Raw genomic sequence first — 26,388 nt, forward strand, 5'->3', positions numbered from 1 at the left:
ACTTATATCTTATCAAGGCTTGTAGCATAAGCAGGCTTCACCTGTACCAGGCTGCAAGAATGAACACACAAATCATACACTCTTTGGGTTATTTGCTGGCACAGGGAATAGGAACTACACCTAGATGGCAGTGAACAATAAAATCATACAGTCACATGATGTGGTCTTCTAATTATTTACATAGCATGAGACATTTCAATGAATGAAATAACCAATTGGAACATGTAGTAGGACCACATAATCAAACATATAGAAGCGGCTCGAGGAAGGCTGCTGCTACTAATGTACCTGAACAAAGTGATCAGAAGAAGCCTGGATGTACTATCTGATCACAGGAAGGGTAATAATGCCCCATGTCCCAAAGCAACACAGATGTGAAAAAGTACACAATGGCTGTGAAAGACCACCAAAAAAAAAAAAAAAATCAGTGTTCTCTAATTAGCTCAGGAAGGTGAACAGTAGATTATTGAAAAACCAGTCAAATCTCCCCAGCATTGACAAATGTTGTGAAAGGGTCGTATAGACTCATGGGAAACATCTCTACTTCTCTTTCTCTCCTTCTCCTTCCTTTTCCCCCCTTCTGTTAAGACTTGCTTCTGTATGTATCAGCTGAGGAAGGCAACTCTGTAACAGCCTTCAGGTAAGACAGTAGTAGTGAATAATTTTAGTATGTAACATTAAAAACTTTCTAACATTAGAGATCTCCAAGAAGAAAAGTTGGGGTTAAGAAGATACAGTTGTGAAATGCAACTTGATATTCGCCTGAATAATAAAGACAGAAAACAAGACACAATTATTTTTTTTTCTGTTATAGTAGTTTTGGATGCATTAGACAGTTGCCTACCGATGAACATATGAAGTACCACACTTCTCTTCGCCTTTGTATCATTGTTAGGTTTTGGCAATCATATTGATAAAAAGAAAAATTAAAAACCTTATGTGATAAACAACTGGACAGAATGTAACCAATGTTCTCTCAAAATTTAATATCAATCTGGAGGAAAACAATTTTTCTTCAAAATAAAATGTGACATAATTTTACAGCATGTAAGTTTTAAAGAAACTTATCTCCAACTGCTGCATTAATAAATCTGTATGAATATAAATAATCTGATTTAATCACATATGTAATTTCCAGTTACAATGTAGCAATTACGAGGAAATACAAGTTACTAAGCTAGAGTTATTTTTTGTCCTGGTCTAAACGTTGAGCCAACTTGTCCTTTCCTCTTCTTGGGGTTCTGAAAGTTATCGTACCTGCAATCGGAAACAAATATTAGCAAATGCTTATGAAATGTCTTTGTTTGTATATGCCTCTTCAGATACACATTAATGCAACACAGAATCTAAGTATGTTTTTATGGAAGACCGCATGTCTCCTCAGACCTGGGGACTTGAGGAGATTTCATCCACAAACTTAAGTCAGAGCTCCCTGCCCAGCTTCCCCACCCCGCTTTTTCAGAATTATTTGGGGGTGTGTGAAGGGGGGACAAAGAACAGAAATGGACAGTGTGGTATAGACTCCTGGAAAGCACCTCTCCTTTTCCTCCTTTCCTGTCCTGTCCTTGTCACTTTCTGCTGTAAGATCTGCTTATCTATGTATCAGCTGAGAAAGACAACTCCTTAAGAGTCTTTATGTCAGATGAGATCACAGAACACCCCGATGCCTGTTTCCAGCTTTTTCACTCCACTCATTTCCAAGTCTAAGGTGATACATTCCTCCTTTTCAATATGTTTATAGTTCTGCAGATTATTGCCTTTTCCAAAAGATGGTAGCTACAAAGACCACTACGGGGAGTCAAAGCCCAGCATTTTGAAAACACGAGGGGCTACTACTCAGTGGGAACAGGAAAGACCTACCTCAAAGTCTTAGCAAATTGGTGCCTTGTTATACTGGTATAGGTCTTAACACAATACAAGGGTTTTCTACTCTGTGATTAGAATTTCTAGGTCCTACATTAATAAAAACAATAAAAGATAATTCACTGGTGAAATACTTTCCCTTTCCCAGTATGTAATGTAATATTTCTGAAAAAGATTGTTGCAAGAAGCTATTCGACTCTGCTGCCACTCCTCATATGAAATAACTATAGTGTTTCTGATGAGTAAGGCATGAGAAAAGTGAATTCCACGGAATTCACAATTACTAAAAAAATTAATACTTACAGTTCAGTAAAATTCTTCCAGTCATCTTGGCTAAGGGATGGTCTCATACCCTCAAGTGCAGTCATCAGATGGGACTGGGTAATAATTAAAGTGTTCTTGGCAAACACTGACTGATTAAGGGTGCTGTCCTCCTTGAAAAGAGACCCATGAACAGACAACATAAAATTACCACTGAAACATAGTGCCATGAATATCAGTGACTCTGGAACCTCCTCAGTGCATTATACAGTCACAACTTTTCCCCCTCCAATATTAATAACAAAGAAATAACTGTTTAGTTATACAAACATTAACATTCAGCTTATTTTCCTTAAAATAGGTATAATTTATCTTTGCTATTTTTGTTACTTTATATTTTTATTATTGCAAAAATTACTAATTGAAATACTGAGAAATGTAGAAAAACAACAGAAAAGGGTTAAGACTAAATAATAAAAATCTCCCATACTCCATTCTTGCTTCTGTAATTGGCTTTGATAGCACTGATTTCTGTCCTCAGTGGCTCCATTTGCTGCTCCTGGTTATTTTCCAGGGAGTCATCTTGAGAAACTGTTCTTCTAAACATTGAAGGCTGTGATGCTGCTGCCTCTCTCTGAGTCATGCTGGTAAAATCGTGAGTTATGGAGTTTGGTCCAGACAAACACAAAGAGCTCTAAATTGACCACGAGGAGAAACACATTAACTCATTATAAATCCAAAAGAGCAACTCCACTATTATGATTCAGCCTACAATTCAGCATAACCTTGCCCCAACTGGCAAAAAAAAAAAAAAAAGAGTACTTTCTCTTAAAAATATATCACATACATACTTTTTTAACAGAAAGATTTAGATTGATTTGTCAAGGTGTTTGCAGCAAAGTACAAATTTGAAAATGAAGTGTTTCAAGCTTGGAACAAATCTAAGTATTTTGCAATGACCTATCTCAGAAAGAATACAGGTCTACAAAGTCCATTGTTTTATTTATGTATGAAAATCAGTGGTTCTTCAGTCTGGGCAAGTTTATGTAGTTAGGTTTGGAATGACCAATAATTTAAATATTCATCACCTCCAAATTCTCTGTGCCTTTGATAAAATAATGTTTGCCTTACCTGGCAGCCAAATGAGACAAGCTGTCCAGTTGATCACTATGTAGGTGCTGGGTAGCCAATCAGCACATCCCTATCTGCAAGCCAGCCAAAGAATGTGCTGCTTTCTGTGCAATGTGGTACTACAACAATGGGAATTCTGCTTCTTATGAGCAGTGATGGAAGCTAAGGTTTACTTCTGTTATTCACACAATCTCATGGTCAGATGCACACTAATGCATACTCTAATGGAACCTGAGAAAAGTTTGTTGTTTCTTAAGATTATGACTTAATTCTTGAAGCTCAATAGTCATTGTTTAGTAATAAAAGTAAGGTATAAAAGACCACAAACTGTTTAAACAAACACACCAAAAAGCCAAAAACTGTCTTAGTAATAAACTTTGGAAGGCAACAAGCCATTAAGACCAGAAAGTAAGATCTAGAACAAATGCAGTTCGCCTCATTATAAAGTATTAAAAATGTATTTTTGGATTTTGACAATAAAGTCCTGCAAAGCTGCAGAGAAGTGCATATTGTATTTTGTCAGATGATATCCTTCCATCTTCTTCCCCATCACATACCACAAGTTATAGGATGAATACAGTTTGAAGGACAAAGCAGACATAATTGTATTTACGAAACCATTTCCCTAGCAGAGTTTTTCTGCTTCTTAACTGGTAATATTTAGAAAACTCAAAATATTAAGCAAGTAATTTACCAGTTCTGAAGGAGTTCCATTTCCCAGCTCTGATTCATAAGAGCTTCCAAAATAAAGACGATACATGTTGGACCTTGGATCTTCAGGAAGCAAGTCAGACATGTCTAAAGAAATAAGAGATTGCTCTAGCCCTCCTTCTCCATCTACTGCCGAATCATCTGAGCCACTGCTGTGGTTTAGAAAAACCATGGAAGAGAGGCTGAAGTCACTATCAGAACGAGAACCAAAATCCTGTGACAAAGAACAGAACACTAGAAGTGTTACTTCATAACTAATTGCAATCTGAAATACATTAAGAAAAAATCATATACAGTACAAAGTGAAGTATTAATTTACATTTGATTCTAGCAATCCGTCTTTCTCTGGGACTACACTTCCAAATATTTCGCTATGAAAATCCAGTGCCTGTAAGCCAAACTTTTTGTCTTCATGCTAGAAAAATAATCTGAGGAGATAATCTTGAGCTTTTACTTGTTTGTTACGAATTGTCTCACTCAGTAACAGCAAGTGTTGGAAAACTTCATGTACATTTGCTGTTGTAGAACTGTATCACTTTCTGTCTCAATCATTCCCTCCCAGAAATTTACTATCTGTGTAAAGTGGTCTAGGAGACTGGTGAGTCTACCTTTACAGTGCCTAATTGCTGCACTCATCTTTAGTCAGTCAAAACATTTTAAGTGTTGATGTGGAAATGATGTTGCTTTAGACTAGAGCCTAAAGGTCTGCAAGCCTTTTTGATTGTACCTCCATCACTACAAAAAATTCTAAGCACATTTTACCCAATATATACACATATTGATTTATTTATAATTTAAATAATTATATATAATTTATATATTGAAGTTTCACTACTTTCTTCCTGCATCTCAATGGATTGTCTTGTGCACCACTTGGGGTGGGTGCACACCACTCTGGAAACTGTTGCTTAAGACAAACCATCAGGTATCCTTACAACTACTTATTTACTGATGCTACAAGTGAAGGGATTGTTAGGGAATACATGGTGGAGATCCCACCCAAAACTAAAGAGCTGCATCCTCAGAGCCCCATCCTAGCTTGGAAAAAAGAACCCAAGAACTCTCCTTGCTTTTGCACCCCTGGCCCAACCCTTCCCTTTGACCTTCGAGTAGTTGAAGTCACACCTGCCCCTTTCCAATTAGAACCAGAAGACAGGCTTTAAAAATGTGAGGAAAGGTGGCTGAACGGAGGCTAAAAGAGAAGATGACCTGTCACTCACACAGGGGCTATAAAACAAGGGTGGGATCCTGTACCTTACAAGTGCAAATAAGAGCTGGTGCCTGGAAGATGAGCCAGAGCAGGTCACTTCAGATACGACCATCCTCTTGCCAATTCTTTCCTGACCTCAGATCACACTCAATCCACTGGAAAAACTTCATAAAACCCACCAATCCCCTACTTCCTCCATCATCCAAAATGTATCACCTCAAAACTGAATTTGCTAGCTACTTCTAAGAAACTCTGTGTGTGATCACTCCTATCGATCTGTCAGTCATTCTACATAACAATGATACAGATTTGCCTTATATAAATCTATTTAACATTAAACATCTATTATAACATGAAAAACACTGTGTTTAAGAAGTACTTAAACTGATTTGTTATATTATACTTGCATTTTTCTGCACACATATTAAGATTTTAATCCTCTGTAAAAAAACAGAGGAAAAGTAAATCTTATTAATATTTTCACTAAAAAATACTCCAATACAATTAACCCTTTCAAACACATCAACATAAAAATAAAAAGAGACTTCTTTACATCAATGTTATTTACCTGTGTTAAACCTGAACCTAAATTAGTATGGATTGCCTCTAATTGGGCATTATACAATAAAGCCTTTAGGTCAGCCCCTGTGAACCGTTCTGTTTTAGCTGCCAAATCCTGGAAGTCCACATCATTTGCCAAGGACAGGGAATGACTGAGAGCTCTTAAAATTTCATACCGTGAATTCTGCAAAAGGGGAGAAAACAAAAATATCTTTTATTTTCCTTGTCCTGACTGCTAGATAATGCTTTGGTCCTGTCACAAGCAAATTCCCACCTGAGGGAGGAACAATTTTTTTTAAAGAAAATAGTACCCTAATAATAGTACATAAACGGCATACTGTAAATAAATTGATTTTTAAAATATTGGCACATTTTGTTACAAGGGATCAACTGGATTTGGAATAGAACTGCACAGAAAACTTCAGATAACTCAAGAGTTGGGGTGGAAATGGCTACAGTTCATCACTTCAAGCAAATGGCAGTTCCACTGGACTCAATTCAGAGAAAGACACAGAATGCAATAAACACTACCCAGCATCCATTTTTTTCCTGCAGACTGGTTTTCTTTGTCTTTTTAAATGACAGCTATATCCACAGGAACATGATTTGATCCTGAAGACTGGTAAACAGCCTTGTCTTCCCCCAGCTCTATGTGAACACATTGACAATAAAATCAGTGGAACAGTTTATACTGTTGTATAATCGGAGCTGGGCAATTAAGTCCACTTTTTTCAGGTTTGAAATGCCACTATATGTAAAGAAAAGAATAAAGCCCATTAATTGGTATTTTTAACTTGCCTTGCATGTAAAATGTTTCATTTCCTCACCTGATCAGGAGGTGGACAGTACAGGCACTTATCCAGTCGACCTGGTCTTAGCAAAGCAGGATCAATCAAATCTGGGCGACTAGTAGCAGCTAGCACGTAAACCCCTTTGGAAAGTGCAGAAAGAGATCATTAACATCTGCTAAAATTCTGCATTAAAAAGGAGCACACAGATGAATTATTACCTTGTAAGCCTTCCACGCCATCTAACTGAGTCAACAGTTGATTAACCACTCGATCTGTAACTCCTGTGTTGTCATGACCTCGGCAAGGAGCAATAGAATCAAACTCATCAAAGAAAACAATACAAGGCTTAGCTGCCTGTGCTCTAAAAGGGAAAAAAATTGCAGCACTTAAATTCTGTTTAAGTTTGGGTCACAGGTAAAACTGCTTAGGAATATCAAAGGTAATTGCTTTTTTGCTTCAGAGAATAGTTATTGTTAACAAGAGAACAGAAAACCTGTTTTATGTAGGAATTAAGATGTTCTGAAGAATTGTATTGCAATGGGATCACTGTTCATTTTTATGACATACTTTGTACTCACTTTATAATTTCTGCAGTACTCAGTTGTGTACATGAAAGCTCTAAAATCCAACCATGGCAGATCAGGTCTTGGCTTATGTACACCTAACACTAAGACTGCCTGCACTACAAACTGCATGAGAAGCAAAGGCTACATAGGATATGTTTACATTAGTGAGCACCGAGGGTCAGTAAGGGCAGATTTGTAAAAACAAAATCTCAATACCAAGTCTAGCATGATCTTATGTACTGAGTGTTCATTACTGACTGGAGCACACTCAGCTGTCCCCATGTATCACTTGAAAGGAATTCAGCACGTGCTTTCCAATACAGTTCTGTGATGTGACCCAATGCACTGTAAGAGGAGAGGACTGGGAGTTCAGCTTCAAAGTGCCTTCCTAATCTGAGCCAAAAAGATCAGCTCTTAAATAATGATGGCCAAGAAGAACTTGCCAAGATCTGAACAACTGGTTTGGCACAACTAATTATTTCCGATGCTTTTGTGATCTGATACCATGTCTCTCCTAGAACAACAGAACTAATTCTTGGAGCTTCAACCTAAAACATTCATTGATAATGTCATAAATCTTTACAAAGCCAACCTGTTAAAGATATCTCGAACTGCTTGCTCACTTGCTCCAATGTACTTGCTGAGCAGCTCTGGTCCCTAAAACAAAAGAAAAAATCAGAAAAGTACATTCACATTATATTTCTTAGTTTTAATGTGTACTTCAACAGCAGCATAGATTTCATAGACTAGAGTGAATTTTCTTATAATAAAGAGAGTGGCATGTTTTAACAAGAGTCGAGAGGTCTAGGTAAGTCAATATGATCTTGTAAGCATTCCAACTTATTTTAAAATAATGATTTCCATTTTTCTACTACAACAGAACATACGTTACAGTATCACAAGGCAACAGCTTGCATGGCATTTTAAAAATAAGTTTTAAATGCATTGCTTAACTTCATTGTCCAGTGGAACCAAAACCCAGGATCTTTTTATAAAAAAATGGAAACTTAAGAACATTTAATTAAATTTTGTCATTCTGTCTAATGAATAATACCAAAATATTTCAGTAATAAAACTGTGAAGTTCCAGAAGTCAGATGGTGGGATATCCAGACACGTACCAAGTTTTAAATGGAAGCTTCTTACTTTGGTATTTTTCCCTCACAAGCACATACTCACAGGTATTATATTAAGCAATTTCATTCAGTTAATAAAATGAATCAATTAATCTTCAAAATCTTGTTACCTTGATACTAATGAAATTCATTCCACTCTCTCGAGCAACTACTCCTGCTAACAGTGTTTTTCCTGTTCCAGGTGCCCCATAGAGCAAGATTCCCGATCTCTGTCGTATAGGCAGGTTTGCAAATAATTCTGGATACTGAAAGAGGGTTTCAACAAGACACATTCTAAAATATATAATTATTCTGCGGTGTACTGTAACATCACTGACTAGCATTGACTTTTGTCTAAACAAAACATGTCTAATTGATTTTATCCACATTATTATCATAAGAGCTCATCTGGACTGTTGTTAGTTTACTTGGGGCTGAAATAGGTTCCTAGGCTTCATAGGTACTTAAAACAGAAACAAGTGGCATTTTCTGCCAAGCAGAAACAGGACAAAATAGTGATGCACTAGAGCTTTATAATATCCATATTGGTACTTCTTAATTCCTATTTAACCACTGGCCAATACGATTAAATTATAGAAGTATAAACAATTCTGTCCATTAAACAGAAAACTGTTCAATCATTTATCTGAAGACTGAAATAGATGGCTCATCTCAGTGCTGGAAGTTTTAAGCACGGCAGAAAGGCCAAAGTAAAATAAAGGAGAATTGATGGATTGGCATTCATCTAAGAGATGAATTCTGGTCAAAACACTGCAGAAGACAGCTGGAAATGCTGTCTTCACAGAGCCTAATCACAAACCCTGCAACAAAGTATGTAGCAAAGATGTCAGTGATACTACAATATTCTAGAGCAACACATGATCTGTATAAAAGCACAAGTCATTGCCTTTTGTATTTGGAAGAGGGAAGGGAAAGGAGAAAGTTTTCCAGTAGCTGAAGACTGGGAAGCTACAAAAGGAGCTTAAAATCATACCTGTTGTCTTCCTGTCAAATACCATGTCACACGTTAAAAATCATTCCTCCCTTATTAATATAATGTACAAAATTCAAGTAATTAATTTAAAAGAACTGGATACCTTTGCAGGTAACATGATGGTGTCCATGAGTACCTGCTTCACATCTTTTAAGCCACCAATCCTGTCCCAGGCAATGTCCTTAGGTTTATGAAGGTTGACATTTCTCAGAGCTAATGGAGTAAAACCTTTTAGAGCTTTCTGAAAATCCACAGTTGACAGATTAAATTCTGCTTTAAAAAAATAAGAAAAAAAGAAATTCTGAAAAAAAACCAAAACCACACAGCCTACTGGTGAGAGATTCCTCGCAATATGTAACAACTAAACAAATTTTAGGTATAAACCAGAAAAACTGGCTTTTTATTTCTGAATTACTCCACAAGCTTTTGATAATAGAAGATTATGAAATAAGCGAATTTGTTGTCAACATACCGCCACTTTGAAAACCCTTCCTGTTGGAAACACAGGCATGAACAGCCCGATCAACCAGCATAGTAAGATCTCTAGCAACAAAGCCTTCCGTTTCCTTTGCAATACATTGGAGGTCGAGATCAGAGAACTTCTTTATATCAGAATTAAGCTTTTCTTTTATTATGGAACACAGCATTTCACATCTCTGCTTCTGAAAAACAGAATTGTGCAGCAAGTGTATACTGAGTTTGCTATTGACATGGATTTCAGACACTGAAAAAGTAAATACATATAGGTTACAAAAAAATCATAAAATATTTACATGTCATCAAGTTTTCAAATACCAAATCTGAGCAGGTATGAATACAAAAAAAAAAAGTCAGTTCTTCAGGTGAATATCAATAAATTCACCAGTTTTACAACTTTAAATATTTATGTTGCCACAGTCATCTTAAATCCATAATAATCAAACAACCCTGCATCCTCAGATTCTACTGTTTTACAGCTATTTTTTCTGTTTCATGGGAAAAGGAATATCTTCCATTTGGCTGATCTGAGTAGAGTATATTTGAGATTAAATATATTGCATTAGATAAAAACATATCTTATAATTTGGTATCTTTTGAGATACTGACTTTTTCAGTGATGTCAGACACTTATTCATGTATTAGTATTACAAATGATAAAGGCAGATTTTGAAGAAGCATGAGAAAGCTACAGTGTATCTAATGCAGAATTCTCTCCTCAGTGGCTTTTAATTCCTAGCCTGTGACAGAAGCCAAACAGGCAGGAACAACCCATGTTATTTAATGAGTGGCATGTCTATGTCATGCCATTAGGGCACGCAGAGGCACAATGTGCTTCTTTCTCCTGCAATGAAGTTACTGGTTTTTTTTCCCCCTCTTTCCTTTTTACTTTTCATAATGGACTATATTAAAAAGTAGAGGCATATAATTAACATAGAAAAATGCATGTCTTCGGAACATACTTATTCCTCGGAGCAGTGAAAAAACACATTTTGGTTTAATCTCGTTTCTCTAACCATAGTGACTTATGTGTTTTCAAAGTTGATCTTCTAGAGTCTCCTTACAGGTAACAAGGAGACTGCATACCTCACCTGTGTTAGACAACCTGACTTATTTTATGTTGAAATGAAATGTCCTCTGAATGCACTCTTCTCTTGCCACAGAAGATAAGAAGAGTGGGGTCAACCAGGCGTTTTCACTGGATTATTTTTTTTTTTATTTCTCGATAATGACAGATCTAAGTTCTGAAGTATTTAACTTCTAAGATTTCCACATTTTTTCTCATCTTTGGGTGTAACCTGCTATTTTTGCCGTTGTTCCTGTATTGTATTTGAGGCTGCAGGGAAGGCAAACAACTTTTTAACCAAATTAATAAATACTTGAATTTACCTGATCTGGAGATTGGATGGATTTGAAGCACTGAAATATGTGAGTTCCTTGAGCCGAAACCAGGGTAGGATAAAGGGAATGTTCAGACTGACTTGTGGCAATTAATGCAATCAAACTCCCCATGGAAATAACTTCTTTTATCAGGTCTTTCAAAACTAAAATCAAAAGATATTGCTCCATGAATTGCAAAATAACAAAAGATTCTGCATTTCATAACAGACATTTGTACTGTACTGAAAAGCAGCATTAGGGCACAAAATCCGTAACATCTTATTATATATATTTGCTTTATTTCCATGTTTGCAGGCTTTTTTTTTTAATTTAAAAATAAAAGTTGTATAGTTATTTTTCTCCAGGACAGAACGTTCCATTCTTAAAATGCCATCAGAAGTGCTCTTTAAAAGCTAAATTTGTAGCATCATCGATCTTGTCTATCACAGGATATTAAATGTGATTTTTTGCACGCTATGATCCCTGTTCTAGAAATATTATTCCCTCCATGCAAGCAAAAAAGAAAGAATAAAAACAGATGCTAAGCCTCGAAAACAGGCAAAGTAGGAAAAAATAGTACATGAAAATCATGAAAATTATGGATGCAAGGTAGATCTTCAAGGAATAATCTTTAAAACTTTGAATCTCTGTCGTATGTATTATATCTGTAAATAAAGAATTAACACAAACAATTCTGCAAGTAACTTAAGTCCACATTTTTAAAAAGGACGCAATGATAACATTGAACTTCAAAAGTAATTTAATAAAAAATTATGCTCACTCCCTCAAAGTAAGCTAAAAAACGCAAGGTATTTTTTACATGAACAAGTACTAACCTTGATACTTTAATATTATTTTGCAACTTATCACTGCCTAGATTTTAGGGAATAAAAAGGAACCATATGCAAGGTGTCAAACTATTACTGATAATCTTATTTTTAAAATATGTGGATTGTTACATTGTAAAATAAAACAGAAGTTCTAGAAAGCATACCAAGTAAAATGATAAAGGAGTCAGTATTCAACTAAGAGAAGTTGGTTTGAAACATCAGTATCAAATTTATATATATATATATCGATCCACTGTAATTGTATGCCAATTATAATATTGATCTTATCAATCAGTTAAAGATTCATCTGCAATTTGTAAGCAACTGCAATGTATTTGAGTGCATGACCAACACAAAAAGGAACTGAGAAGCCTCCACCACTGGCAGTGGTACTGGCAACAGGCACTGCTATCAGCAACGGCGGTGTATGTACCATTGGCAAAGACTACTCCCAGCTCCGAAGTGGACTACTTTGATTCAGCTAGTCATTCACAAGTTGTCTACATACCATAATTTGTGAATCCCTGCCACGGAATACCAAACAATCCAGAGGCAATAGTGACATAGACAGAATTGTCCAGGTAAGACAGTACAATTCAGATGCAAGAAATTACACTGCATTATACTTTTATCCAGACAGAGGTAGCACAGTATTACCACAGGCAAATCTATTGCTTTGAATAGCTTCAGGGCTGTTTTCATGCTCTGGTGTAGAAGGTACTCCAACAATGTGATCGAGATCATCCATCAAAAGAATGGATGGTTGTCTCCATGCTGCCTCTAAAAAAGCTTCTTCCACATTTTTCCTTATGTTTACTAATCTTTTTCCTAAAACAAAACCACAATTTTAATAACAAAACATATTAAGAAACAAATAATCAGAATGACTGCATCTTGCTTAAGTAATACTACAATGTTTTGATTTGCGTAACTGAACTTTACTCCTATAAATGCAGGTACCAAGATTAAACCAGACTCAACTGTCAGTAAAGAAAGGAGACCATATATTCTATTACAAAAGTACAAAAGGGATCCACCTGTTCTAAAATGAGACTAATCAGTTTTCACTAACCACTGTAGAAACCCAAGGTCTAATTTCTAGACAGTTAAAAGCAGAGCAGCATCAACAATACTCTAAATTAGCTACTGAAGAGTCCTGCAACTGGAAGAAGCCAAGGACCTAGCTCTCTCCAAGTGTTTCCCTTTTCCTCTTGAGGAAGGAGCTTAGTAGGCATGTAGGCAAAAGCAGTGCAGCCATGCAACATAAGAGCTCTGTAAGAAAATGGTTGAGTAGTCTCTGCCTCTGTAACATCAAGACTACTTGGGAAAGCTTTGTGAATGAAAGAGTAAGAAAAGCCTTTTTTTGTCCTTTTCCCACCCAGTTCAACTTGCAACTTTTTTCTATTTTGTAGCAACTAGAAATAAGCATGGCAAGCATGCTTTGAATGGTGTTATGTGGGACAGAAACTGATAACGGTGTGAAATAAGCTTACAGCAAATGTATTCCCATCAGACTGTTAATGATCTTCATTGTGGGGCACCTAACAAGTTTGTGAAAGCAGTAGCAATAGTAGAAAAAATATTCAGGCTAAATATAACTTCATAATTGCGCTTCATCGTACAGCAAACATTTGAGATTAAAAAAAATTATCATACCTTTTAAAGCTTTACAATCAATTACTTCTACATGAGCATCCACTCTGTCGAATGCTTCTTTGCAGATGGCCCTTGCTAATGTTGACTTTCCACTTCCCTACAAAAATAAAAGTGAGGTAATGTAAATTGACAGAACTATTTCCTTCTGTTTCTGTGGAGTTTCTGTTCCAGGATACACCAGTTACCAAGCTGGGAAAGCTGTATGCACACTGGCTTTATTTCTCACCAGAAGTATATATGCATTCTCTCTTCACACCACTTGGCAGAGACCAAAGTCCTAGCGTGAAACAAATTCAGAGTGGATACATCGACTACAGATAGTGTTCTGATTCCACTGAATTCAGTGTTAAGACATCTGTTAGTTTCACGGGAATATAATAATAAATGGAGGCAATATTAAAGAGCCAAGAGGAAAATAACAGTAACAGCTCCACTGCCACTTCATGGTATTACACGGGACAAAATATTATATTCTTATTTTCATTCAAATATTTCAGAGACAAGAAGTTTTTATTACACTATTAAAACTAAGCAGATTAATCCCCTAAGGGAACAAATTGAAATTGCATTATAGCAATCTTTAAAACTTGCATTTTATATATATATATATATATATGCATGAAATACAAATTGATAAAGTGTGCTTATAATGCGTATACATATATATAATATAATGTTTTACTGACTTAACTCTGTTCAGTTAACTGCTCTTTTTTCAGCTTGTTCTTTGGAATTCTTATGGCATTGAAGAAAAGTAATGGAAACAGTTTTGTAACTGCAGAAAACATTCTGTGAGGGTTTGCAAGCAGACAGTAGTGAGGTGTACCTTGCCTCCGGTGAGAAGCACCCCTCCACTTCGCAGTCCCACAGCAATAGTAGCCAGCTTTTGAGATAAAGGACGCCCCAGGAGACTGTGGCTTATGTGTTCAAAGGAAGATGTTCCTAACTTGTCCACTCCTCTGCAGAGTGAATAAACATTAAACAGCCCAGAGTGGCATCAGTACATGAAGCAGATAATAGCTTACAGTAGGGTGAAGTTTCAATGCTGACACATTGTGGTGTTCTTCACCTTTTCAAGAAAAGGCTAAAGACAATTCAGTATGAAGACTCAGCATCTTTATTCTGCAGTGGTGATACAGTGGACACAGACAGACACTGCGACACCCTCCCCCTCAATGGAAAGGCTATCTAGTCATTCTACATCACTCTAGCAGGAAGTAGGTCTCAGAAAATATGAGCTAACCATATTCACCTGTTTGAGTGTCTGAATAACAGCCTACTAAGGAATGTAACAAACTGGTAAAATACAGAGTATCTGGGTCACAAAACTTCTTGGCCTTTTCAGAAATAAAACAGCAAATAATTCCTTTGAAGATATCTGACCCTAAATCTTTGTGAGTTTTGACACAACAGTGCTCCTTTCAGGAGTTTTGACGCAATAGAGCTCCTTTCAGTCAGGTGAAATTTTCAGTTTCCTTCAGTAAAACTATTCAGAGAAGAAAATTAACTATCTACATATACTAGGACAAGGCCTGAACCTGACAAAAGCCAGAGGAATTTTTTAGATCTGGCTTAGTTTTCAAAAAATCAGCATTTCCACCAACATTCTATTTTTTTAATTCCCATTCCCTCCCATATTATCTGCTATGAAAATGTCTTACCCATATTATCTGCTATGAAAATGTCTTACCCCAAATCATTTAGTTTGCGGTAAGGAAGGTTCCTGTCTATATCACACATAAGTGGCTGGCTGTCACCATCAGCTTTTCTACTAGGAGGATGTAGGAAAACCTGCAAAAAAGGAAAGAGTATTTTACATTAAATATAATTACAGAAGAAAGATATAGAAATGACTAGTCCTTTTTGGAATTACATGAAAAAACTGTTGCATGTAATTTTTGCTGAAGCTTATTGCATTTGAAAGAAAGATACATTGATAAAACATCATCAATACAGCTATTTTCAAAACAAAACCCAGCGTTTAGTGATATAACAACCTGTGATTAGATATTAGGCCAAGTGCTGTTTATACCAGACAACACAGCTCATCTCTTTTTCCTAATTGTTTCTTCTCCTGTGCTCTCCCTGTTGTGCTGGCATGACTGCACATAAGGCATGACAGTAAATCATAGAATCATAGAATAACCAGGTTGGAAGAGACCCACTGGATCATCGAGTCCAACCATTCCTATCAAACACTAAACCATGCCCCTTACCACCTCGTCCACCCGTGCCTTAAACACCTCCAGGGAAGGTGAATCAACCACCTCCCTGGGCAGCCTGTTCCAGTGCCCAATGACCCTTTCTGTGAAAAATTTTTTCCTAATGTCCAGCCTAAATCTCCCCTGGTGGAGCTTGAGGCCATTCCCTCTTGTCCTGTCCCCCATCACTTGAGAGAAGAGGCCAGCACCCTCCTCTCTACAACCTCCTTTCAGGTAGTTATAGAGAGCAACGAGATCTCCCCTCAGCCTCCTCTTCTCCAGGCTAAACAGCCCCAGCTCTCTCAGCTCATAAGGCCTCTTCTCCAGTCACTTCACCAGCTTCGTTGCTCTTCTCTGGACACACTCCAGAGCCTCAATATCCTTCTTGTGGTGAGGGGCCCAGAACTGAACACAGGATTTGAGGAGCAGTCTCACCAGTCCCGAGTACAGAGGGAGAATAACCTCCCTGGACCTGCTGGTCACGCCGTTTCTGATACAAGCCAAGATGCCACTGGCTGGGCAAATGAGATGGGGAGGTTGAGCTGGGCGAAAAGTAACCTGACAAAACACCTGGTTTTTTTTCACCTGCATGAATTTTTCACTTTAGTTCACCAGGGTGCTAGCATGGAAAGCTAGGCAAGCAAACACAGCAGTTCACAGATATGGACAGGCTGGTAGGAGATGCTGACGTTGCTGTTAATAATGCACTTTGCCCTTTTGTCTTAGTACCAGTCACTAGCACAATTTGTAGAAGCCTTCTTGTCCTTCTCTATTACCAATACAAATAAAGCTCTTGTTTTACCTCTTTTTCAAACTGGAATTCTAATTTTTGCAAAAACAACTCTATTCTAAACAATCAAAACCAGGACACCCTAATTCTCCTCTAAAAATTAACTGTATCAGTTAAAAAATGAAAAAATGTTATCCCGCTCCTCTAACCATAAACCTGGAGTCACAGGCACTGGTTCAACCAGAGTTATTATTTGAAACAGGAACCCTAATATTAAATAGAAATATTTATTCTCCTGAGAAAGGAAAGACCGAAGAAACAGAAGCACAGAAACTATATAAATGAGAAAGCCGCATGACCTTGGTTAGGTTTGAATGGGGAATTTGTCTCATCTTTGTCAGAACAAGCTACCGTTCCTGCCAGATACACTGTGAAGTTAATTTACCATGGTTTAGGTAGTAAGGGAAAGAACAAATAAGTATAAGTATAGTATATTCAAACTTGGACAGTACTGACTTTGCTCTGATGTTTTTTCTGGAAATTTAATATAGACTATGAAATTCTGTAACTGGTATGGAATGCCTGGAATCTCACCTGTGCTGAGGTTATAAAATAACATAAAAAGAACGCAGATATTTAGTTTAATTAACAGACTGACATTATTTGTTTAAAAAGAGAAACAAAAAAAATTATATATAAAACATAACGTATTTTTAACCAAATATAACTATTTAAATTACTTGATACCTGATACTATGTGATACTTACTTGTATATTAGTCTTTTGCAGCAAACTGGGGCTCAGTATAAAAATATTCTCAGACTTATTTTCTTCAGTATGCGTAGGATGCATTACACTAAGGAAAAACTCCTCCATTCCTGTAAAAACCCAAGGAACAAGTATTAAAATTCAAAATACATTCAATTTTTATCCCTCACAGGACAAAACAGATTAACGTATTTTGAATTACTATGATATAATCCAAAATGAATTAATAAAAAAGGGTTCATCATTACTGAACCATATTTCCTGCTCACAATTTCAGTGTAAAGAGATTAAACAGCATATTGCCTAAGTAAACTCCACAATGGGCGGTTAAGGCAGCTACACCACAGGACAGTATTATCCTCACCTTCTTTTACAGACAGAAGTATACAGTCTGTGCTTGTTGTTATCCATGGAATATCATCAGTAGCAGAATCCTGCAGCCAAGAACTGAAAGCAGATTTAACATTATCCTCAAATATTCCTTTATGCTGAAGAGGGAAAAAGAAAGAGGAAAATTAAATAAAACAAGGGGTTAGTAATAAGCTGTTTTCTTCCTATGCATGAAGCCTTTGTTTCCTTATTGGAGCAGAGAGATGGAAGACAAACCAGTTTTCTTTATAAAGAAAGTAACATTTTGCCAATGAACACCATTTCCGTCAACTGCTCAAAGGAAAGCATCTGTTCAGCCCTTGCTGCAGCAGCAGTTCAATTTTCCACCACCTCTAAAGACTTCATCTTTGAAACAATGGTGTGAGGGCAAGGAAAATATTTAATTCTTATTTTACTTATCTGTATCGCCTGATCCAAGAGCTCAGCTCCTGGGTTTGAAAGAGCACCGAAGAGACACACCAATATCAACCTGAGACTCACTTTGGGTGCTCACTACAACCCTCTCCCTCATGTATACCCTGCTCCTATATAAAGAAGCCTCAGCTCATCTAGACTAAGGTCACCAACAACAAAATTCAACAGGCAGAGAAAGAGAACAAACAACTTAACCCAAGATCACCTAGATAAATGGAATAGGAAATGAAATTCGGTCTATATCATGTATACTTTGGCGGAGTTCCTAATCACAGAAGCATAATTCCTGTCTAAAAAGGGGGAATCAACACAGATAATGGAAGCAGTGTTCAGAAGAAAAAAAAAAAGTTACTGTCATGTTTCTTTCTGTTTGTCTGGTTTGAACTAGAAAGAAACCTGTATCTAAAACACATAAAAGCACATGTAACTACTTTGCACGATTTTATCAAGTTACTGACAATATTCTTTTAACTCCAATATAAAAAAAACCAAAACAATGCAGTTCAACCATTCCTCTGCAAAGGCAAGAAACCAAAACAGAATATGGGCGATAAAGAACAAACCACGCATAAGCCCTGCTATAATGGCAAGTGCTGTATTTTAAGTTTTGAAGAGCAGCTAATGTGGGAAACAATCAGGCCAGTGTCACACAGGTACAAGCATATGGTAACTTATGAAGAAATAAGTCATTCCAGAGATACATCTGACAGACTGAGAACTAGTACAAAGTATGTTCTTACTGTCAGAGACGCTCATTCAGAAGACTAGATATATCACATTTGCAGGAAAACAAAGAGATTCAGTGATATAACTACAGAAAATCAAATCTTCAGCATGAGGGGAAGAAATATCAGCATTAAAATGAAGCAAAATCCTGAACAGCACACAAAAAAAAATCATAATAATTTCACTGCAATTGTCATTCTTAGGAAATACACTGGGCATTTCAAAGTTTGAAAAGGATAAGCATGTTTTCTCCCAGAAGACTTAACATGGATGCTTCCCCTTTAAGTCTATGACTCTTTCTTTTTGTTTTTGTTTATATAGGACTAAATGTATAAGCTTAAAATTTGCTTGATTGGAACCAGTATAAATGTACTGCTCATGAGGGCCTGATGCAAAATTGTTATTGATTATTGTTGCCATTTTGACAGCAATTTTTGTGTTTGAGATCTGATTAAAAAGAAAATGGATCTTTTCCCTACCAATGACATTTCTCCTTCATGATGTTAACATCCTTTTTAATAAGAAAGACATTGAAAATGTACACAATTTGAAAGTAATGGAAAATTGATTTAAAAGTTACTATACAGCATTCCTCTGATATCGTCCACAAACTAGGTGTTAAAATTGTTAAAATTTGGAGGTTATATTTTCTCCACTTTCTGTGACCTCTGCGAGTTCCTTTAAACAGGAAATTGTTACAGATAACATGTCAATCTATTTGAAATACTTGCCAAGTGCAAAACAAAATTCAATGGCTTGATGTTTACAGCATCATTGATCAAAATACAAAATAGCATTACTAAATAAGCCTTGTTCAAGTGGATCACAGCATCTGATAACTTAAATTATTTGCACAGTAAAAAGACAAAGCAAGTAATTACTCAAAAAAGAAATCCCTTTGGAATGATGTCATATGTGACATATGTGACAACTTCCAAACTATCAACAAATTAAAACAACCATTGGAAAAACTCCAACCTTGACCAGAACAACATTATCAGTTTTCCAAATTATACAAAACAAATATATGATCAAGAATATAAACTCACTAAATTCTGTTTGGGTTGCAGTCTAAGAGATACAGGAACTTTAGGAATAGATTCAATTGACTTAATTCGGACTGTTGAGTGCATTTCGATATGTAGTTTTTTTCTCAGACCATCTGGAATCTGAAATATTTAAAATAAAAGCAAAGAAAAAGGAAACATCAGAAAGTAAAACAGTTACTGCCTATATAATACACTACCAGTTTTTCCAACACTAACAGAATCTCTACATTTGATCATCCATCTGTCTATTAGTTTTAATCTCCAAAAGAACTGAGAAGGAAATGATAGAATGGATGGTTGTATGCAAATCTTGTGTTCTGATGCACACTCTTAATTGTCCTTTATTCCATTTGTGGAAGTGCTTGCTATAGCTGACCACCTACTAACTTGTTAAAAAGCACCCAAAAGGGTGAAGAAGAATTAGGAGGAATTCTTAGAATGCTGAAAGAAGGCTTTTAGTATAGCAGAAAATCAACAACTCTACTGCTATTTGCTGATTAAAATTAATTTTACATGGGCAGGTAAACATAAATAGGCCATTATATGGATCAGAACTAAGCATGCCTGCAGCACAGATAATTGTACTAAATTGTACTAGCCATTTCACCCTTTTAAAAAAGAAACTACATTTCAAATATTCTGTGTTACTTTAAACACATCTCAAACATTTTTAAGTAGTTCAGACTTTATGGTTGCTGGCATTTGGAAAATTGTTACCACTAGATCTTTTGAGAGAAGTAAAGATCACTGAAGGCTCTTGTTCCCATTCTCAACAAAAACTCAAGTGAGATGTATGTTACGTAAAAATAGTCAAACAGTGAAGTGGAGAGCACTTTATCTATTTTTGTTGATCCCACACGTGCTTCCAGAACATGAGTAGGTTGTACTTCTATCAGAAAAGCTGAAATGTCAGTGACTGCACTCCGGAACCAGTGGGACCTTGCAAAAGAGTATATAACAACTAAGATAGTTAAAATTATATAAAAGCTAATTGTTTGATATTATGTTTAAGATTTTAAAGAGTAAATTCTTCACAGAAAGGGTCATTGGGAACTGGAACAGGCTGCCCAGGGAGATGGTTGAGTCACCTTCCCTGGAGGTGTTTAAGGCACGGGCAGACGAGGTGCTAAGGGGCATGGTTTAGTGTTTGATAGGAATGGTTGGACTCGATGATCCGGTGGGTCTCTTCCAACCTGGTTATTCTATGATTCTATGATTCTATATAAAAGCACTTGCAAACGTTGTGAGGCACTAGGATAAGCGATCCTATTACATTACAGTTTGATGACATCTAGAGTCCAAAGCACTTTTTAAAGTGCTGACTGATAATTTCACTGTGCACTACTGAATCTAAGTACATAGATACTTTTACGTTATCATGAATACAGTGGCTAGCAAGAGATTTTGAAGGAAGCATGCATCCTTCCAGAAACACTGAAGAATCTTCCCTGTTTGAAGCAAAAATGCTAAGGGTGCAGAAACCCAGAGTACACCATACATCTTCATAGAATCACAGCGGTCTCACCAGTGCCGAGTACAGAGGGAGAATAACCTCCCTGGACCTGCTGGTCACACCGTTTCTGATACAAGCCAAGATGCCATTGGCCTTCTTGGCCACCTGGGCACACTGCTGGCTCATGTTCAGTCAGCTGTCAACCAACACCCTCAGGTCCCTCTCCTCCAGGCAGCTTTCTAGACTTTCCATCATCTTGTATGATCTTGTACGATGATGGAAAGTAACATAGTCCAGAACAAGGTGGCTTAGCAAAGCACAGCCAGTAAATATTTTTTGATTCTAGAATACTCTACTTGAAAGCTTATCACAAAGTCTGTATCCCAAAGCCATACATTAATTAGCCAGTTCCAATTATCCAATAGAAAATATTATCCAATAAAAAAACCAAGAGATAGTGTGCTCAAACTGACCCAAACTCTTCCAACATGTAGGGCTTCCCCACTGTGGCCACACTCTATGACACTCTTTAGGTCTTCAAATCCATTCCAAACGATTTGAACAACAGATCCCTCACTGGATGCTTGACTGCTACTAGAATTAGCATGATTTTGGTCTTGTGTACTGGGAAAATGCTTTTGCTTTTCAAATGGCACATTTTGCTTTGCTTCTTGATGACGCTGTCTTGGGGAAAGCAGCTGATTAATTTTCCCATAAGATACTACAGGATTTGGATCCAAATCAATAAATTCTAAATTCCATGGAAAAACATGAATAGCATTGCATTTCAGAAATGCGTGAGTGGCGGATGCATTCTGTACGCTGGGAGGCTGCGACTGACATACTCTAAAAATGGAATCCATGTGAATTAAGTTCAGCAGCTTGTCTTTGAAGGTGCTTATTTCATCTTTATCACACACAGTCTTTTGTTTCTGCTCAGATGTATGAGAGAAAATGCTCCCTATGAAACTCCATATGTTTGAGAGAACATTTGAGTTGAAAGTCATGTTTGCATCAGCCTTACTCTGTTCAAGGACGCCAGGCTTTAAGTAAGGTTGGTTGGTAAATGGATCCTTTATTGTTTCTTCTTGCTCCATGTTATTTTTCACAAAACTTTTCAGCAACATGTCACTTTCTGTGAAAGGTGTGCTGGTGATATTTTCCTCAGATTCACGTGTTTTGGGAAGTATCAGAAGCTCCGTGCACGGCTCTAATTTCCCATAAGGGGCTGCTGGCACAAGTGTACCTAAGTATGAACAAAGCAGGTCAATGAATGCACCCACTCTTGCATAACAGCAAACTCAAGGCAAAACAAGAGCCTTCACTGCTGCTTACCGATTTTGATGTAAATGTGAGTGTGCTGTTCAACCCATATAGGAAAGATGGCTTTTGGAAATACTATTCGAATCTGGTCCAGAAGATGTTTTTCAAGAGAAGAAGCATGCAGTTCCTAGGAAAATGTGATATCGTTCCAAATTAAATACTGCATACATTTCTAACATTTGTTTGAAGATGAAAAACTCTTTAGCTCTTTCTAATACATCATTCAAAATATAAAATTAAACCCCACCACATTTAGTATTTCCTTAGGGGCTAAAAGAACAGGGCACTGTGCAAAAAAACTGGTTATGTCAAGATCTCTGTCACCTGTAAGAAAAGGACTTGAATAGGGGAAAAGGTTTTATTACCAGAATTTCCCAGTCATCTGTTGAGAGTGGTTCCACTTCTACTTGCTGACAGGAGGCAACGTGGGAACAGGGTTCAAGGAACACCTGGCAAAAGTAACAAAATTTCAAAATATTTAACTTCTTATTTTCAAACACAGAAAAGCTCCATCTTTAATTCAACTAGAAAACTGACATGTCCTTCATTGTATGTTTTCATCAATTTGAATATCCATCTTCTTGATGACACTAAGTAATCTCTAAACAGAAGATGGATGTTCAACGTATTGGAAATGGATTGCATTGGTCATGCCTGAGGACTTCAACACACTGTGAATGGAAGGGAATGTGAAAAGCTGATAACAGTCAATCAATTTTTAATGCATATTGATTCCATAAGTGTACTTGCATTTTGTAATTTTTATTTTGAAACATCCTGGACTCTAGAATGTTAAAAAATTTGTCAAGTTGTGCACAAATTTAGATAAGGGAGAAACAGATCAAGAAATGACAAAAAAGGCCAATACAAAAGCAAAATCAGCTCCTTTCTGAATGGTTTCACAGGAAGCAGCCCCACTGCTTTATATTAAATCTCTACCTATTAATATAAAGCACCCCTCTCATGCTGAGATTTTAAGAGTCCCATGTCAGGAAGCTCTGCCTGTCTCTTGGGCATCTCTTCCACCTTCCATGTAATGACAGAATCATTTACAAGAAATTTAACCCGGTGTCAAAAACTAAGAGGCCAATTTCAACGCATATTCAGAGAGGAAACACATGAACATATGAAAGGGGAGAAAAAGAGATGTATGACTCAAATAAGTCATACAAGAACAAACAGGTAGTAAGTCAAGTAAGAAACAAAGATTGCATTTCAAACCTGTTCTCCATCCGTAATGCCAAGTTTCTCTGCTAACTGTCCGTTAATCTCTGCAATATTTTCACCCTGATGACCTCGATGCCTGATTTCCATCCAGCTCAAAAATACAGACTGGTGACCACAGGACAATTTCACAGCTTGGCCCTATGAGTTTCAAAGGAACAAAATAAAATAACATCAAACAAGCTAGATAAGATGACCAGTCATCAACATAAACTGTACTTATTAGAGAGAAAAAAACAACAAAAAATATTTTCTAGATTTTACATGCCCTTTTTTAATAATGTTGTGATTAATAATTTCAACTAATAATGTTGTTTAAAAATTACATGTTCTAAGCTTTCAGCATTTACAACATGTTAATAAAGAGTGTAGAGGTGACAGAGTATTTTTCCAATAGTGGTAGAGTGATCAACTTCTTAATAACCAAGACCTTCCTTAGTGTTCTTCACATTACCTACTTGCACAACTCTCAACATAGAAAAGCATGTTGGTTTCAATTTTTAAATAGCTCTTCATTTTTATGGACTGTTTTTAAGTAAGAAAGATAAGTCTTTTTTCCTTTCATCTGTATTATAATATACCAAACAAATGTCTAACAGAAACGTATGGCTAAGCATATCTGTTTCCCAAATGGGGAGCAAATACAAGCATACGTTTAAAATTCACATGCATCGTCACGTTCACATGGACTCCAAAAGTGCTTTCATGAGCTGGGGAATACACTAAGTCACAAATTACACACACTCTGCCTAAAGTGATTTTATCGATCTGTTTCAGAATCACCCAGCTATTCCACACTGAAGAATCTTAATATCATAGAATCATAGGAAGGTTAGAGTTGGAAGAGACCTCAAAGATCATCTAATTCCAACCCCCCTACCATGGGCAGGGACATCTTCCACTAGACCAGGCTGCCCAAGGCCCATCCAACCTGGCCTTGAACACCTCCAAGGATGGGGCAGCCACAGCTTCCCTGGGCAGCCTGTGCCAGAGCCTCACCACTCTCATGGTGAAGAAATTCTTCCTTATGTCTAGCTTCAATCTTCCCCTCTCCAGTTTATACCCATTCCCCCTCGTCCTATCACCACAAGCCGTTGTGAACAGTTCCTCCCCAGCTTTCCTGCAGCCCCTTCAGGTCCTGGAAGGTCGCTATAAGGTCTCCTCGGAGTCTTCTCTTCTCCAGGCTGAACAGCCCCAACTCTCTCAGCCTCTTCTCATACAGGAGGTGCTCCAGCTCTCTGATCATCTTTGCAGCCCTCCTCTGGACCTGCCCCAACAGCTCCAATACCCTTCTTATGCTGAGGATTCCAGAACTGGACACAATACTCCAAATAAGGTCTCACAAGAGAGGAATCGAAGCACAGAATCACCTCCTTCCACCTACTGGCCACTCTTCTTTTGGTGCAGCCTAGGCTATGGCTGGCATTCTGTGCTGTGAGCGCACACTGCTGGCTCATGTCAAGCTTCTCATCAGCCAGCACCCCAAGTCCTTCTCCACAGGGTAGCTCTCAATCACATCATCCCCCACCGTGTACTGAAACTGCAAATTGCCCTGACCCAGGTGCAGGGCCTTGCACTTGGCTTTGTTGAACCTTATGAGATTTCACACAAGGCCACTTCTCCAGTGCACATGCAGGTAGTGCTTGTTTTCATGTCTGAAGTGGTATTTAGCATCTCAGGCGTGCTGCCTGCAACTGATCTGTGTGTTTAATGGGCCTTTGCAGGGCAGCAGCCTCTTTATACACAGGGCAAGATTTAGGTACTCCAAGAATTATGCGTCTGCTTGGATTTGTCCCCTCCCTGGAAGGTTTGTTCACAGTTACTGGGTTACTGTGCAGCCTGGTACAAATCACACAACGCTGACAGAGACGCAGGTGCCAGCAGCAATAGGCTGTGCTGGGAGAGAATTCCCTGATTTCATTAAGGGGAAAGGGGGAACTGCCAAGGAGGAACGAAGGAGACACACACAGACAGACACACACACCCCAACCCAGATACCCCCCCAGAGACACACACACACACAGACACACGTGCACACAGATACAGACAGGCAGATACAGACACAGACAGGCACACATACAGACACACGGACACACGCACAGACACGCAGACACACGCAGATAAAGACACAGACAGGCACACAGACGCACGCACGCACGCACGCACACGCACGCGCACGCGCGGGCGCGCAGACGGGGCCGCGGCGCTTGGCGCGGCCCCGGCGGTACCTGGCGCAGGCGGAGGCGCGCGGCCAGCGCGGGCGGCAGGTGCAGGAAGCAGTCGCGGGTCCCGCTCAGCACCGCGGTGGCGGCGGCGGGCTGCCCGCTGCCCCACATCCCGCCGGCCCCAGCGCCCGGCGCGCGCTCCGCCCCCCTCCCTCCCCGCGGCGGGGGTGCGGGCCGCTGCCGGCCAATAGGACGCGGCGCACATCCATTCGCCGCCTCTGATTGGCTTCTCTATCGAGGGCTCCGGCTCTGCCTGCCGGTCTTTCCCACCCACGGCGAGGGGAGCTCCGTCCGTTTCCGGGTCTCTCGGCGAGCGACGGGAGCTGCCTGCGCGGGGCGC

General features: G+C 38.1%; 1 protein-coding gene across 2 annotated transcripts; it reads right to left on the reverse strand.

Moving 5' to 3' along the window:
• Nucleotides 1–1,100: 1,100 nt before the first annotated feature.
• PEX1 (peroxisomal biogenesis factor 1) lies at nt 1,101–26,161 on the reverse strand. 2 transcript variants are annotated; one of them, XM_069859611.1, is made up of 24 exons: nt 26,052–26,161; nt 23,821–23,964; nt 22,965–23,048; nt 22,612–22,726; nt 21,750–22,522; nt 19,824–19,943; nt 17,609–17,732; nt 17,245–17,354; nt 15,236–15,336; nt 14,372–14,504; nt 13,546–13,642; nt 12,547–12,717; nt 11,069–11,223; nt 9,675–9,864; nt 9,306–9,472; nt 8,340–8,474; nt 7,687–7,751; nt 6,747–6,889; nt 6,565–6,668; nt 5,745–5,921; nt 3,950–4,180; nt 2,615–2,818; nt 2,167–2,297; nt 1,101–1,257 (listed from the first exon to the last, which is right to left on the reverse strand). In XM_069859611.1, exons 1-24 carry the CDS (start codon nt 26,157–26,159, stop codon nt 1,173–1,175), a joined length of 3,867 nt encoding a protein of 1,288 aa, XP_069715712.1. In that variant the 5' UTR covers nt 26,160–26,161; the 3' UTR covers nt 1,101–1,172. The 2 variants fall into 2 exon arrangements, with proteins under 2 accessions (XP_069715712.1, XP_069715711.1); XM_069859610.1 differs by having other exon boundaries at nt 9,306–9,475.
• Nucleotides 26,162–26,388: the final 227 nt, after the last annotated feature.

Source organism: Phaenicophaeus curvirostris, chromosome 6, assembly GCF_032191515.1.
Source record: "Phaenicophaeus curvirostris isolate KB17595 chromosome 6, BPBGC_Pcur_1.0, whole genome shotgun sequence".
Taxonomy (NCBI): Eukaryota; Metazoa; Chordata; class Aves; order Cuculiformes; family Cuculidae; genus Phaenicophaeus; species Phaenicophaeus curvirostris.